Source organism: Lactuca saligna, chromosome 9 (genome assembly GCF_052625555.1).
Source record: "Lactuca saligna cultivar CGN05327 chromosome 9, ASM5262555v1, whole genome shotgun sequence".
NCBI lineage: Eukaryota > Viridiplantae > Streptophyta > Magnoliopsida > Asterales > Asteraceae > Lactuca > Lactuca saligna.
Genome location: NC_136425.1, coordinates 32,379,167 through 32,394,118, shown reverse-complemented (window position 1 = coordinate 32,394,118; position 14,952 = coordinate 32,379,167). Strand labels below are relative to the sequence as shown.

At 32.0% G+C, this 14,952-nt stretch overlaps 3 protein-coding genes across 3 annotated transcripts; 1 reads left to right on the top strand and 2 right to left on the bottom strand.

Annotated features, from left to right (window-relative positions):
* The first annotated feature begins 376 nt into the window (after positions 1-376).
* Positions 377-2,497, top strand: LOC145015684 (KH domain-containing protein At3g08620-like). The gene is made up of 7 exons (XM_078974160.1): positions 377-567; positions 716-804; positions 1,250-1,389; positions 1,479-1,586; positions 1,691-1,807; positions 1,897-2,040; positions 2,132-2,497. Exons 1-7 carry the CDS (start codon positions 485-487, stop codon positions 2,276-2,278), a joined length of 828 nt encoding a protein of 275 aa, XP_078830286.1. The 5' UTR covers positions 377-484; the 3' UTR covers positions 2,279-2,497.
* Positions 2,498-2,641: 144 nt separating this feature from the next.
* On the bottom strand, positions 2,642-8,186 carry LOC145015682 (Leucine-rich repeat protein kinase family protein). Its single transcript, XM_078974159.1, has 22 exons — positions 8,050-8,186; positions 7,575-7,649; positions 7,360-7,460; positions 7,076-7,226; positions 6,909-6,980; positions 6,746-6,817; positions 6,515-6,658; positions 6,362-6,433; positions 6,043-6,114; positions 5,895-5,969; positions 5,721-5,789; positions 5,584-5,652; positions 5,429-5,500; positions 5,256-5,342; positions 5,110-5,178; positions 4,501-5,015; positions 4,247-4,405; positions 3,895-4,178; positions 3,761-3,812; positions 3,433-3,683; positions 3,205-3,339; positions 2,642-3,122 (listed from the first exon to the last, which is right to left on the bottom strand). Exons 2-22 carry the CDS (start codon positions 7,610-7,612, stop codon positions 2,802-2,804), a joined length of 2,880 nt encoding a protein of 959 aa, XP_078830285.1. The 5' UTR covers positions 7,613-7,649; positions 8,050-8,186; the 3' UTR covers positions 2,642-2,801.
* A 2,456-nt stretch (positions 8,187-10,642) lies between these two features.
* LOC145015685 (V-type proton ATPase subunit E1-like) lies at positions 10,643-12,736 on the bottom strand. The gene is made up of 6 exons (XM_078974161.1): positions 12,533-12,736; positions 11,916-12,016; positions 11,633-11,789; positions 11,329-11,525; positions 11,084-11,183; positions 10,643-10,943 (listed from the first exon to the last, which is right to left on the bottom strand). Exons 1-6 carry the CDS (start codon positions 12,632-12,634, stop codon positions 10,917-10,919), a joined length of 684 nt encoding a protein of 227 aa, XP_078830287.1. The 5' UTR covers positions 12,635-12,736; the 3' UTR covers positions 10,643-10,916.
* Positions 12,737-14,952: the final 2,216 nt, after the last annotated feature.

Sequence of the window (14,952 nt, the reverse complement as noted above, 5' to 3'; positions counted from 1 at the left end):
TTTTGAAAACTGCAAATATATATAGCTTCAGGTAAATATTGTTTCATTTTCAAATGAGGTATTTAAAGTGCAATTAATAATATTTAAAGTACAATTAATAATATGAAAATAAAAAACAATAATACACATCAAACAACTAACACATTTATAAGATCAGCACCAATAAACAAATATGCACCTTTAAATTTAATATAAAAATTATCCTCAATAATGGGAGCTAGCTAGGTGTAGTAGATGAATATTTGTTGAATTGTTCCCTTTGAATTATCTTTTTACCTTAAACAGTATCCATAAAAAGTTTATGCTGACAACTTTTTCTTCCAAAAATGTTTTTTAAAAATAACTTTGAAAACGAAATAAGTAAAGGAAATAATTGCCTCAAGTTTTCTGCTAAACTTGCACACCCTTTTCCCATCTCTTGTTTTTCTGCTTATTTTCCATCAGTTTTTTTTCTTCACACAACCAAAAAAAAAATATAAAAATCATGTCTTCAGGTTTGTATAATCACAACTATTCTCCAGCAAGAGCTGTATCTCCTCAGATTAGAACTAACGGAGATGCTGATAGGTTCGTGAATTCATATGCTTAATCCTTCGTCATGTTTCATGGGTTTTTGAGTTTCATTTTTTTTTTTCAATAGAAAACTTTGTGTGCTGTTTAATCTGTAATTAGGTTTCTTTATTTTGATGTTGTTTTGGTATTACGATTTACGCAGTCAGTACTTATCTGAATTATTGGCGGAACATCAGAAGCTTCAACCGTTTACGCAAGTTCTTCCCGTATGCACCAGACTCCTGAATCAAGGTTTGATTCTTCTAGATTTTAATTTCTAGGGTTTATGATCTTTGAGGTTTTTATCTTTTTAGGAAGATCCACTTGTATTTGCTTTAAACATGAGTTGAAATTGACTATCTGTTTGAAACATCAAACATGGAACAACCCTGTATCAGGTAAAGAACACTAACAGAAAGAGGATTGACCATTTTGCTCGAATTGTATGCCCACCAAAAAACTTAACTTGTTGACCATTTTGCCCCTCTATACGCCTTTTCTAATGCAATCAATCCCCATTCTGTCATTCCATTGTGGACTTTGTTAGCACAATTCTTCTTAGACAATTTCCAAGATACATGAAGAAATGTGCTCTTTATTTAATTTGAGTCTTGAAATAGTATCACAACAATATTCAATTCTCAAATTTTCCTATAATTAAGCTTTTAACCATTGACTTGAACATCATTTATTTCAGAATTAATGAGGGTTTCTAGTATGTTACAAAACCAAGGGTATAATGAGCTTGAAAGAATGCGACATAGAAGCCCAAGCCCCATGGCTTCTTCAGATCTCATGTCGCAAATTCCAGGTGGTTGGAATGGTTTTCCACAGGAGGTAATTAATTAATAATAATAATTTTACTCATTCAGCTCTAAAACTTCTCATTTCCTAAATAAATATTTGAAATTATAATGTTATGTCAGAGGTTAAGTGGAATGACAATGGATTGGCAAGGAACTCCAGCAAGCCCTAGTTCATACACAGTGAAGCGAATCTTGAGGTTGGATATTCCCGTTGATACCTTCCCAAATGTAAGCTTAATTTCATGATTCAAAAAAAAAAAAAACTTGAATTTTTAGATCAAAAGATATAAATGGGGAAAGCGAATGACATGTTTTTGTTCTTTGGATTTTAGTTTAACTTTGTTGGCAGACTTTTGGGACCTCGAGGCAATTCACTAAAACGTATAGAGGCTACAACCGGGTGTCGTGTGTATATAAGAGGAAAAGGGTCAATCAAAGATCCTGATAAGGTTCTTTTTTTTTTTTTCATATGCTTCTTATATCATAAAATTCAAAATTCCTTGATTCTAATCATTGCTAAATTTAACGATCTATAAAGGAAGAGAAACTAAGGGGAAGACCTGGATATGAGCATTTAAACGAGCCACTTCACATCTTGATTGAGGCTGATTTGCCACCAAGTGTTGTCGATTTAAGGCTAAGGCAAGCTCAGGAAATTATCCAGGAGTTGCTAAAACCAGTGGTATTATTTCTTTTCTTCTACTTTGACTTTTAACTTTTAAGTATTGAATTGATTTGACCTAAAAAGTCAAACATTTTTTTTCTGATTACAGGATGAATCAGAAGATTACATCAAAAGACAACAATTAAGAGAGCTAGCGATGCTAAATTCGGGTTTGAGAGAAGAGAGTCCTGGACCAAGTGGAAGCATGTCACCATTCAATACAAGTGGCATGAAACGCGCAAAAACTGGACGTTAGTTGGGCCCCACCTTTCTGTTACAATTTACATACACACCCTCATATATATTGCATGATTTTTTGAAAAAAAGAAATGAAATGTATAGGCTGACCTGTGAGTTTTGAGTTTGTTATTCAATTTTATATTCATTTTTTGAAAAAAAAAAAAAAATAGAACGATAGATATAAAATGGAGTGTAAAGCGTAGTAGAGTAAGGGATGTTTTTTTTTTTTTTTCTTGTTTATTGGGTGATTTGATTCTTTGGATTTATTCATGTGTTAGCACAAACATATGACTACTACATTGTTGTCTCATATATGTTATGCTATATGCTATTTGATTCAAATGACAACAAATCAAAAACCTTGTAAAGAGAAAGCACAAAATCACAATAAGAGTTTATTAAAATCTTCTCTACCATGTTGCAATGTACAACAAAATACATTGATCTCAACTCTCACATCATAATCATACTTTTTTCTATACACATAGATATACAATTCCTATTTTCACCTTTGTGCAAAATTTGAATTTGTTTGTACATCAACGAGGATACACTAAGGGGCTACCACCACTAGTAAGATCACTACTTCCTTGAACATTTGATGAGCTATACAAAGAAGACATTGATGATGATTCCACAAAGTAGTTTGAATCCGGATCCAACAACTCATTTTTTGGCATCTTTTCAAGTATTTGCTCCAACTCCCTCACCACATCCAACATACTTGGCCTTTTCTCAGGCTTATCCTTGCAACACCAAAGAGCCAAAAGTACAAACTTCTCAATACATTCAGAAGGGTATGAACCCATTCTGCTGTCTACAATTGAGAACATCGTTCCTGTTTCATGAGCTATTTTCACCTGAAAAAACAAACCCACATTTTCATTTTCTTATATCCATTTGAAGATCTTGATATGTGTTGAAAAAACAAATTAAGCATACCTCACGAACGATGTTTTTGCCATGTGATATTGGCTTCATACTAGTCAAGATCTCTAAAAGCACAACTCCAAAGCTATAAACGTCACTTTTGTCTGTCAACTTATGGGTTAATAAGTATTCAGGATCAAGGTAACCCTATTATAAACATGGTGGAAGTTAGATATTATATCATCAAATCTAACAAAGAGAATTTAGAATAACAAATGTTATTAAAGAATGACAACTTACGGGTGTTCCTCTAACAAGTGTGGATACATAGTTAGGCCCAACTCCATTGTCATCCAAGATTGGTGCGAGTCTTGAAAGCCCAAAATCAGCAACTTTTGCAGTCATTTTGGAGTCGAGAAGAATATTGCTTGATTTGATATCACGATGGAATATTGGTGGATTGGCTTCTGTGTGAAGATAAAGAATCCCTTTAGCTGAGTTCAATGCCACGTGTAACCTCATCCGGAAGCTCAAAGATTCTCCAGATTTTGCTGTGAATTTTGTAAATTGTTATCAAATTCATCTTTTTTTGATATGTTAAAAGATTGGATCTAAAAAAGTTTCATACCATCAAGCCAATCACGCAATGTTCCTCTAGGCATGTACTCATAAACAAGCATCTGCATACGTGGGGCCCACAACACTCATTCAGTATTTTATCCATTTAGAACTTTATCCATATAAAACCAAAAGAATGAATACCTGTTCCTTTTCCTCATCACAATATCCAAGAAGTGAAACTAGGTTTCGGTGATGTAATCTTGACAAAATCTCTATTTCTGTTAAAAATTCCTTTTCACCTTGTAATGATCCTTCTTCTGCACGCTTTATAGCAACCATGGTGTTATCCCATAATACTCCTTTATAAACTTTCCCATAACCTCCTCTCCCCACAAGACTCGAATTACTGAAGCTTTGAGTTGCAATCGCCATTTCTCTAAAAGTGAAGCTTTTAACCCCATCGATTTTGATGGAAAGTTTCGCAACTGCAAACATTTAACATCAGATTAATCGGGTGAACGATAAATTTAAAGTTTTTGTATCAAAAACTTACGTAAAGATTTTCTTGATGATGTATGCTTGTATCTCTCGCGTCGTTTCTTGATCACAACAGTAAGTATTGAAGAAATTGCTAAAGCGCAAACGACTCCTATAACTACAGTTGTTACCACAACGCCCTTGCTTATACCGTTGCTCGGTGTTTCAACATTCACTACAACAATAAAAACACAATGTGAGATTACAAAAACACGACAAACTAGTTGCAGATATGTAATTAATCATCCGACATGAATATGAAAAGCTTACAGTGTGAATAAGGTCCAAGAAGAGTGAAATTGAGAAGCTCATAGGGTCCAAATAAGTGGCTTCCAGGAAATACCCATGTTGTAAAAATGCCTTTGATACGCAAAACATCACTTGTACTGAATGTACTTGAATGATCCATGCCAGCTTTAGGGAAAAGTTTAAGATGCATCCTTAAACGAGGTCCTTTTTCCCACATAATCGAGTCGATAGATAGTTGGTAGAACTCCAAATCGAGAGCACCAGTGACATATGTTTCGAATTGCTCATGATATGGTGGAAAATAAGAAAAGCTTGGACTTTTTAGGCGATACCCGATTCTAAGAGGTGAAGCACAAAAACAAGGAATTGGGGATTCTGGAACATATTCAAAGTAATTGTCTGTAGGGCATGATTGAATTGGACAATCGGTTGCGTCTTTTGAAATGGAACGCATGTATTCTCCATAATCTTTTGGCCCACAGAATTCATCTTTGTTTTGTATGCTTGAATTTCGACAAATTGGATTTCCATTTAGCCTAATAAATATATAAATCAAATTCAATCATTCGATTAGCGTATATACAGATAAACTCATACAATCGTTTGTCGAAGTATATGAAGATGGCATACCTTAGGCTAGCATTAACAGGTGGATTTAAAACCCCAGTAACACTTGAAAAAGAATTATTACGGAAATCACTGCATGTTTTGAACACATGATCAAGAAATGAGTAACAAAAATTTTTAAAAAATAAAAAAAATGCTGTATTTCTTACAGTAAAAGTTTTGAGGTTGCAGTAAATGATTTATTCTGCCATAGCTTAGGGGAGATGGAACCATCAAGAAAGTTGTTCTCTAAGGACCTGTAATCATACAATATGGAAACAGAAATGTTAATTTTTTAATGAGAATGGAAACAAATTAAAGAAAAAAAAATCAAAACCCTCACAGTTTTTGAAGAGAAGGAAGATCTGAAAAACTTTCAGGAATAGATCCATTTAACTGGTTATCTGATAAATCACTGCACAAAGTAGTAATTCAATAAAAAAAGCCCAGAAATAGGATGATGTAATACAATGGAAACATCTTTGAATTTGAACTTACATAGTTGTGATACTGTTTGAAAGCTTATTTGATGGAATGGATCCAGTGAGTCTATTCTCGCTTAGATCTCTGTTATATTAACCAAACATCAGCTAATTATAAGATAAGAAGAGGGGGGGGGGGGGGGGGGTGCTTACATATAGCTAAGATTCTGTATTCTGCTAAGATCAGGCACAACTCCTTGCAAGCTACAGTTTCTAAGGCTTCTGCAACACAAATTCAAAAGTTTCATTTATTTGTTTATATGAAGAATCATTATCATTATCTTGTATATGAAAAAAAGAAGAGGATGTTTTTTGAATAGAACTTACAATTTCACTATTTTTGATAGATTTCCAAATGAAGCAGGAATTTCGGCTCCATCAAAGTGATTGTTATCAAGCTGACTGAAAGATAGAATCAACAATAAATGAGCATTTATGATATAACTAATTCATTATGATCTAAATATTATCTTACACTATCCGCATATTTGGAAAATTTCCAAATTCTGATGGAAGATAACCGGATAAGTTGTTGTTGTCCAGAAGCCTATGAATAAATATGGCATAAAAAGTTTAGATAAAAAAAATATGGAGAGAAATGACAAGACGTGAAACAGGTTGTACTGTGTTTGACTGGGACTGACACAGATGTCAATGAGATAAAAGCTACAATTTTTGCCCCACCCAAAAAGATGGGACAGAGACTCGCTCTTGATCTCTCGTCAGTACAAAAGACGTGAATGCCCTTATCATATGAAAGGAAGAGAGAGAAACATGCATATGATGTTACTCACAAGTGCATTAGAGTAGATAAGTTGGAAAGTTCCAAAGGAATTTGACCACTTAACGAGTTGTTGTTGAAATGGCTGAAAAATCAACAAAAAATGTTATTTAATCACATAAACAAATACATACTCCAATAAAATCTACTCTTGTGATCCACTTACATGTGTTTAATATTGTTCAAGTTTGAAAATGATTTGGGAATTTCTCCAGATATATGGTTTTGATCTATCTGGAATCTATCTAAATTCCTAAGATACCCAAGTTCATCGGGTAAATTGCCACTTAATCTGTTTCCATTCAGAAGCCTGTGAAGATTGCAATAGATAGAAATTAGGTCATAATATTAACAACAAACACGAATTAATAAAATCTCATGATTAAATTTTACTTACAAGAGTACCAAAGATGAAATATTTCCAATCTCCTTGGGTATACTTCCACTCAAGTCATTCCACATGAAATCTCTTCAATAAATAAAACACAAATCGGAGTTAATTCATCACCCAAAGAAACAAAAAAGTGCATAAATTTATTATTTTTCATCTTTTGACTTACAATATTGTCAGATGAGAAAATTGGCCAAGTTCAGGTGCTAAACTTCCTGAAAGATTCATGTTTAGTAGTTGTCTGTAAACAAAAGAAAAATGAAAATAGAATCAAATAAGCCGATTTGCAACAACAACTAAATAAAGAAACGTGAAAAATAAGACATGAATACATACATTTCTTGAACATGTAAGTATTTATCAACATTGGATTTATGAACACATATAACTCCTGTCCAATTTGATGTACATGGATCCCCTTTATTCCAATTTCTAAGATGATTCAGTGGATCAACCAATCTACCTCTCACAGCAAGCAATGCAGAAACTATATATAAAATAAATCAAAAAGAAAAAAAAAAAAAACATCAAGAGTCTAGAAGCAAGAAAATGGATAACCTTTTAGTCAATTAATGATGGTAGAAGACATGAATATGAGACAATAAACAATTTGAGCAGACCTTCAGAAGGATCTGTAACTTTTGCAACAGAAATCGTCATCAAGAATTGAATTATCAGCGCAAAAACACACCCGCATGATTTGAACTTGAATCCCATTATCCTGAAATTATTTTCCAAATCCAAAGACAACCAAAATTCGATAAAACAACAGAAAACGATTTCAATACGATGCTAAAAAGCTCCAGAAAGAAAATTGTGTTGTTGGATTTCGTACTTCAATCTTCCACATGATCTGAATCTGAACCCCAGCATCTCGAAATTCTATCTCGAATCGATTACTTCCAGTTTACTTGAGAGAATCGCAAAAGAAACACAAAAGGGTATCAATCAATCAATCAGACAAATTGCGAAGAAATCTCAGGAAGAATCCGTAGATGGATGTAACATAATACTTTATCATGGAGTTTAATTCACAGATTTGTTGAGTTCATCAAGTTCATACAGAGAATAAAATCGAAAAGATAAAAACAACTCGTAATGTTTACATGTCAACGACCTTAAGCTTTACTACTCTGTGAAAAAAAGAATCAGAACCTAATAATAAAAAAGGGTTGGCAATAATTTGTTTATGATAACCAATCTTTGAATAATCTCCATTGTCCAAGTAGTCAAATATCAAATTGTCAGTGTGTTCACACGCCATAGTTGTATCTTTTTTTAATTTGACACATGAAATGCATGAAATTTACCTGTATGCATCGCCATTAAAAGAGTGATAGTAGAATAATCAGCATTCACTTCGATAAAGAAAGAAGGCAATTGTGGTAATGGTTGGTGGAATTTTGCCGATAAGTGATATCCATTAATACACACACAAAAGAGGAAAAGACAGATTGTGTATTTGTGTGTGTGTTTTTCTGCTGCTGACGCAGTCAAGATTGTTTTATTTGTTTGTTGCTTCAGTTTGAGTCGTTGATATTGCGATGATGAAGTAAGGGGATTCGTCATGTTTCATGAAGGCAAGAGTGGAGTTATGTTGACTTATCTTTTCTACATTTACTGAGGTTTTGGTTCTTTGGCCTTTGGGTGTTTGCAAGGATAAATACAAGATCCCATTGTTTTTGTTGTTGACCCATTGTGTATTTACATGCTTTTATATTTTTCAAAAAAAAAAAAAAAAAAAGATGGAATATTCGATCTTCTCTTATTAAACAAAAGTAAGAAAAGATATATGAAGTTAAAAGTAAAGTATTTTTCATTTTATGAGGACATTATTTATAGTAATTTAGGTATTGGTTATCTATGTCTCGTAAAAGGTGTTTAGTGGTTTTTATTAGTCAAACATCATGATTAGTATTCGAATGATTGAACGTGTTTACTCTACTTTAGATAGTGAAGAACTTAAAAGACAAGATGGATCATGAATGACAATTTATCATTTTTTATCAAATTAATTACATAAAAGATCTAGCATTATCTTATTTTCTTCCTGGTTAAATCTGTTTTTTTTTTTTTTCAATCCTCATACTTAACCTACTTTTTCATGTTGGTTAGCTTATTAGGTAAGTTATGGTACTTATAAGTTTTTAAAAGAAAAACAAAATCTCTCATATTCGTGAGAGTTATTCCCGAATGACGACAGGCTTTACGAAAACTTTTTTTCTAACATAAAATCGTTATATTATTAAGGCTGTGTTCGGCTTTTGAGAGCTTTTAAATTTTAGTTTTTAACAAAAAATTCAGATTAAAAAAATAAAAATAAAAGTTATGTTCACAAGTACAAAATATGCAACATACTAACATAGTGTAGCTAATATAATCAAACCTAACAAACAACACTCATATATCGACCCAAAAGCATCTACATTCCATTCACCTGACAGAAAATCGAATAAAATGCCAATAAGAAGAGAGAGAATATATTTTTCAATCAATTTTTAAAAAGTCAATAAAATTGCATTAAAATTGTATTAGAAATTCATTTTCAACTCCCATTACAGATACTCTAATGTTCCAATGAACATAAATAATATATATAGCATAGGCTAACAACATAAGTTATCAATTTCCTATCAAGGGTTACGAGATGTCACACATGTCACATTTCATCAAAAAGTCCACCTAATATAAAATGTCATGATAAAATTGTTGTGGACGCGTTCTTACAAGTTGCATTGATTTTTTATGGCAAAAATACTTGATTTGAAAAGTTTAATAATCTTAAAGGGTTCTAATAAAAATATCATGCAAAACATGATGATTTTATTTTATTTATTTATTGTTATTTTTTATTATTATTATATATATATATATATTTTTTTCAAAAGTAAGTGCTAACCATAATGATAAATTTGCCGTATAAGATATGAAAAAAAAGTGTGAGGGAAAGTAAATTATTTTATTTTGGGCTGCATGTTTATCTCTATATATAGGATGATAGAATTATGTTTTTCACATTTTTTACAAAAATTAACTAGGTATAAGTGCTAAAGGAAAAGAAGCTCTAAATTTATCCATATCAGATTATTAATGTTTCTTTTAAATGTAGCAAGGAATAATAATCGAGATGTACATTGGTGGTTTTGGATAGGATTTGAGTCGGTCTAGAAAAAATATAGTTTTTTTTACCGAATCGGTTTCAGATGGTTTCGGACTGTTCTCTCTCACGGTTTTTGCTTGAGCCTTTTTCAGTCTGATCTCACGGTGTTTCGTTTCGATTTCAATTTTTTCTGTTAACAAATATATGATTAATACGAAAATGATATACTAAAATTTAATAAAAATGATAAACTAAATTTTAATAAAATAAAGGAAGAACTTGGTAAATATGTGATTAAAATTTTAAAACATATAATATAAACAAAAATTATGTACATAAACTTTCGCTTCCTGGTTTTTTAAACTGTTCTTAGGTCGATCTCGAAATGGTCCGTTTTTTTTTTTTCCAAACCAATTTGTTCTTTTTCAGACCGGTCCCGGACTGTCTCAAATTAGTCCGATCTATTTTGGGTCTAATTTCATTTTAGAGAGATTCAATATCATTCTTTTTTTAGGAACGGTCCGAAAGTGTTCGATCATCGAGTAATTTAAGGAGAAATAGCTTTTTGGTCTCTTGAGCTCTTTTCCTTTGTTCTAAAAGAAAAAGAAAAAAAAAAATCAAACGGGCTAATTAATGATAAGTATAATTTCCTAGTTTGTGCCTTTGTGTGTCGCTCTAAATTTTAGCGGTGTACTTATATTCTCAACAAATATATTTTAATAATTTTTAATATGAAAAATGGGGTGGATGGCGACGACCCGACGAGTCTCATGGTGTCATCGGACCCTCATGTTTTAGAATTTACATACAAAAAGAAAATTAAGTGAGAGTTATTAACTAGCAGAAATCCTCCATTATTGCTTTAACATAACTCATGTAGTTGAAACCAATAGACAATTGTCATGGATCTAGGAATCGAATTCATTGATTAAAGTAAATAAATAAATAAAGAATAATATATCACCGAGTCTACTCTCTTATGAAACTCACTAAGCTGCTTATTTATCACTTTCCCGCTTATGCATTGAATGTTATTTGCACCTCAAATATGACCAAATATTCAAGCCCTGCTCGCTCTTATTCCTTAAAAAGGGTCTTGCGAATCTGCATCAAAAAAATATATATATATATATAAACATACATATCTAGTCAAACAAGATGTACGTCTCCTTAATTTCGACAACAAAATAGTAAGATTTTCATAAATTAGTAATGAGAATCTATCTATCTATCTGTCAAAATACCTCAGGAAGCTTCTTCCTGAAAGTAAGATCTAGTCGCGCATCAAGGGTGTTCTCGAAAACAATCTTCCCATCTATTGAAGCTAACACAACGCCTCCACAGCTTTTAAAACAGCAACAAAACTAGTATAAGTTATAGTGCCCATAACATAACATAACATAACTCACATGCATGTTTGTATTAATATGTATAGTTGAGGGACTAATATGTCATTGATGTATACTTGGAGGTGAATGATAATTATTACCAGGAAGGACGATGAGGGTCTGAACTATTTGGAGGTGGTGGGAGATATACAGTTTTGTCGAGGTCAATTCTTGGAGCCTGAACTTTTGCTTTGGAGGCATACTCTTTTTTGGCGTCCTCTAAAGTCGACTCAACAAGCGAAAGATCCACCTCCCTACACCTCAACAACACTGCTGGCTCACTCAGCCTTAGTAGACTCTGCATATACATATGCATCCTCAAAATAATTAAGTTACGTATATATAAAAGTACATATTTTAATGATTAATTAAACTAGTAAAAGATTCCTGAATTAATTAAGTTACCTGAACAATCAAGCTTTGGATAAGCTTTTTGTATGTTTTTTTGTTATGAGAAACATTAAGAAGCTCCTTGGCAGCAGCATTTTTCATCCCATTTACCAAATCGTCTTGTGCTTGAAGAACTTTGATACGGGATGCATTCAACTGCATTGAGTATTCACTGCAACAACCATTAATTAATTACTCACAAAGTCACACTCACTTCTCATCTACATATATACCAATTTATACTTTATAGTTATATTAAATGAGATCTATATATTTAAAAGGATGCAAACGTACTCACATTTTCTTTTTAACCTCCACTTGTTTTGTCTTGCGTTCGTAGTCCTGTCTGATTTTCTTCTTCTCGGTGTCAACTATTTGCATTTTCTCAATGTTGAATTCCTATAAAGTATACCATAGGCATGCATAATGATAAAAAGATTATATATCAAAAAAGCATGTTTATGGAAATTATATATGATCAACTATGCTCCAAAAAGAAAGTAATTAACTTGCATGCACGTCAAGCATCGTTGACACTTAAGTGTTGAAAGGGAAAATAACACATTCATGTCAACCTCTTATGTAAGATTTTCATGAACAACGAAATAACAAATCACACAAGATTTGTCTGGGTTATTTGTCCAATACCCGTCAATAATTACGTACGTAATGTGGTATAACATTGTCAACCAATCGTCATCAAAATTTTCTAACTATGATATCGTCAAACATGAAAAATATTTGATAGATGGATTTATATTGTGATTACATATTTAAGGATTAACCATCATCAATATGTAGGGTTCCATGGGGAATATTCAAATTAACATTCTCTTGAAAATTGAAAAAGAACCCACGTATTAAAACCATCATTTCTATGTATCAATTTAAGAAAGGAAAAAGAAACGATCGAACCTCCTCAGAGGAAACAGAGATCTCGTTGGCTTTCTCTTCGGCTTCTTGCCGAATGAATGCAACCATCTGTTGTATCTGTTTGGATACATCTGCGTCATTCATCTTTAATTCTCTTTCGAAATCGAAAACAAAACAAAAAACAATCCCGCTTGTTAATATGAACAAATCTCTCAAGCGATTGGAATGTATGAGATGCAAGGGAAGTTGGAGAGGAAGATCATCATCAATCAACATAGGCTTTTTGTTTTAATCGAAAAGTGTTACATGAACAGTCCTTACACTTGTAATTATGTTTCATATACTCCCCTATTGAATATAAATATCTATTCGAGTCCCATTCTCATTATTTTGTATCAATTTAGTGTCTGCAAACGTAAGATAACTTGTCTGTTTCTCACATGGCACAAGAACAAAAGAAAATATGTCATTTAAACCTCCGCTCATATATATATATATTTTATTTTCAAAAATTATATATTTCTCAAAAACTCCAAATGTTTTGGTTATTTTATCTTTTTTTTTTTTTTTCAATTTCCACGTATATATATATATATTTCTTACTTAATAATAAAAATTAGTTGTTCAATTGCAAGTTCTTTATTAGAAGCTCCGAAAAGCTTATCATAATTTTATATTGGTAATTTTTATTTCGATGGAATGATATATATAATTTGATGGTAAGTTAAGGGACGATTTTGTATTTAGTTTATAGTAGGAATGAGGATCTATGTAATTTGATGGTAAGTTTATGGACGATTTTGTATTTAGTTTTCGTTTGTTTCCTAAAATTATGGGCTATATAATAGTGGTAAGAGTTGGACTTGGTATTGGTATGTGATTCCCTAAGCATGTTTTTATATTATTCATCCATTTGTTTTGAATTTGGCTTTGTGTATGAGAGTTTTATGTGATACGTTTTCTTCGAATTAATTTGGGTACATGTATGAGGTTTTTTTTTTTAATTATTAGTAACGATGGTAGTTATAAAAAAAAACATTATTATTAGTGTTATTTATTATATTATATTATGGTTTATATTGTACGATGTACACACAACCTTTTGAGAGTTTATATGTTTCTCCTCAACAGATCTCAGGAAATCATTTATATATAGAAACAATACAAAACCTTATTCAGTTTTTGTTAACCACAGATCTCAAGTCACCGGCCCTTTTCCTCTTGCTCTTTTAACCCATCGACTTGCAACTCTCATCTTCTTAATTATGTTTCTTATATCTTTGTTCTTGGAATAATCTTGTCGATTTTCTCTCTTGTAAAACCATATATGATACTACTTATGTCTTTTTTTTTTTATTTGGTTATTATTGATATTATGAAACAATGATTTAAATTGTCTTTTTTTTTTTTTTTTTTTTTTTTTTTTTTGAAAGAGCGATTTAAAATTTCTTTTAAATTGCTAATAAACTCGATTTATTGTTTAAAAAGGTAAGGTTCATATGTTTTGACCTACTATGTTAATAGGTCATTTGCATATTTATTTTTTGCCAAAGTTTTAAACTTTATTACGAAGTTGGTCCGGATTTGTTTTTCCTACTAAGTTGTCCCAAAATTAAATTCTTTTTTTTTTTCAACAAAGTTTAAAACTTGGGCCATCTGAAACCAAAATAGTCAATCTTTAGAATCGATACCCAACCCATTAATTATAACCGGTCTAGGTTCGGTTTGATTCAATATGGACAAATGGTTCAAAATGTGAACACGAGTATCAATAATAATAATGATAATAATTTTGGCCCAAATCTTAGCCACTTTCTAAGTGATATAAAGTTTTTATTTATAGAATTATTATGGGTAAATTACACCAATCATCTTTTGATGTTTAGTTTTTATTATAAAAAATTAACTTGAGTTGTCCTTCATTTTATTAAAAGTTACAAATATCATCCCTTGTTAATTTAAATTTGTATGTTTCAGCGTTTGCAGACATGAAATGACTATTCTGTCATTTTTATTAATTTTTTGGTTTATTTTTTTCTTACAATTATTTATAAAACAAAAAAACCTACCCCACCTGCTTTATCCTAACCACTTCCTTTTAAACCTATTTCCCCTAAGCCACCAACAAACCACCAACGGAGAAGACATTATCTCGTCGGAGAAAAGAATTGTCAGGTCGTCACCCACCACCATCGACAGACCGCACCCCGTCTCTCTCTCATCCTCCTTCTTCTTCGATTAGAATACTCTTCTATTTTGTCCTTCTGCTTCGGCGTGAGTGGTTTTGTACCGTTTCATATCGTTACCACCGCCTGTAATATGAAGTCTTCGATCTTCGTTGTCACATGTACGTTTTCAACAATCTCTGTCAGCTAGGGTTTCGTCACATGTGCTCCCCCTATCGGCATCGGCTAGGGTCTCGACAGATATCATCGATCTTCGTCGATTTGGGTTTCAACAGA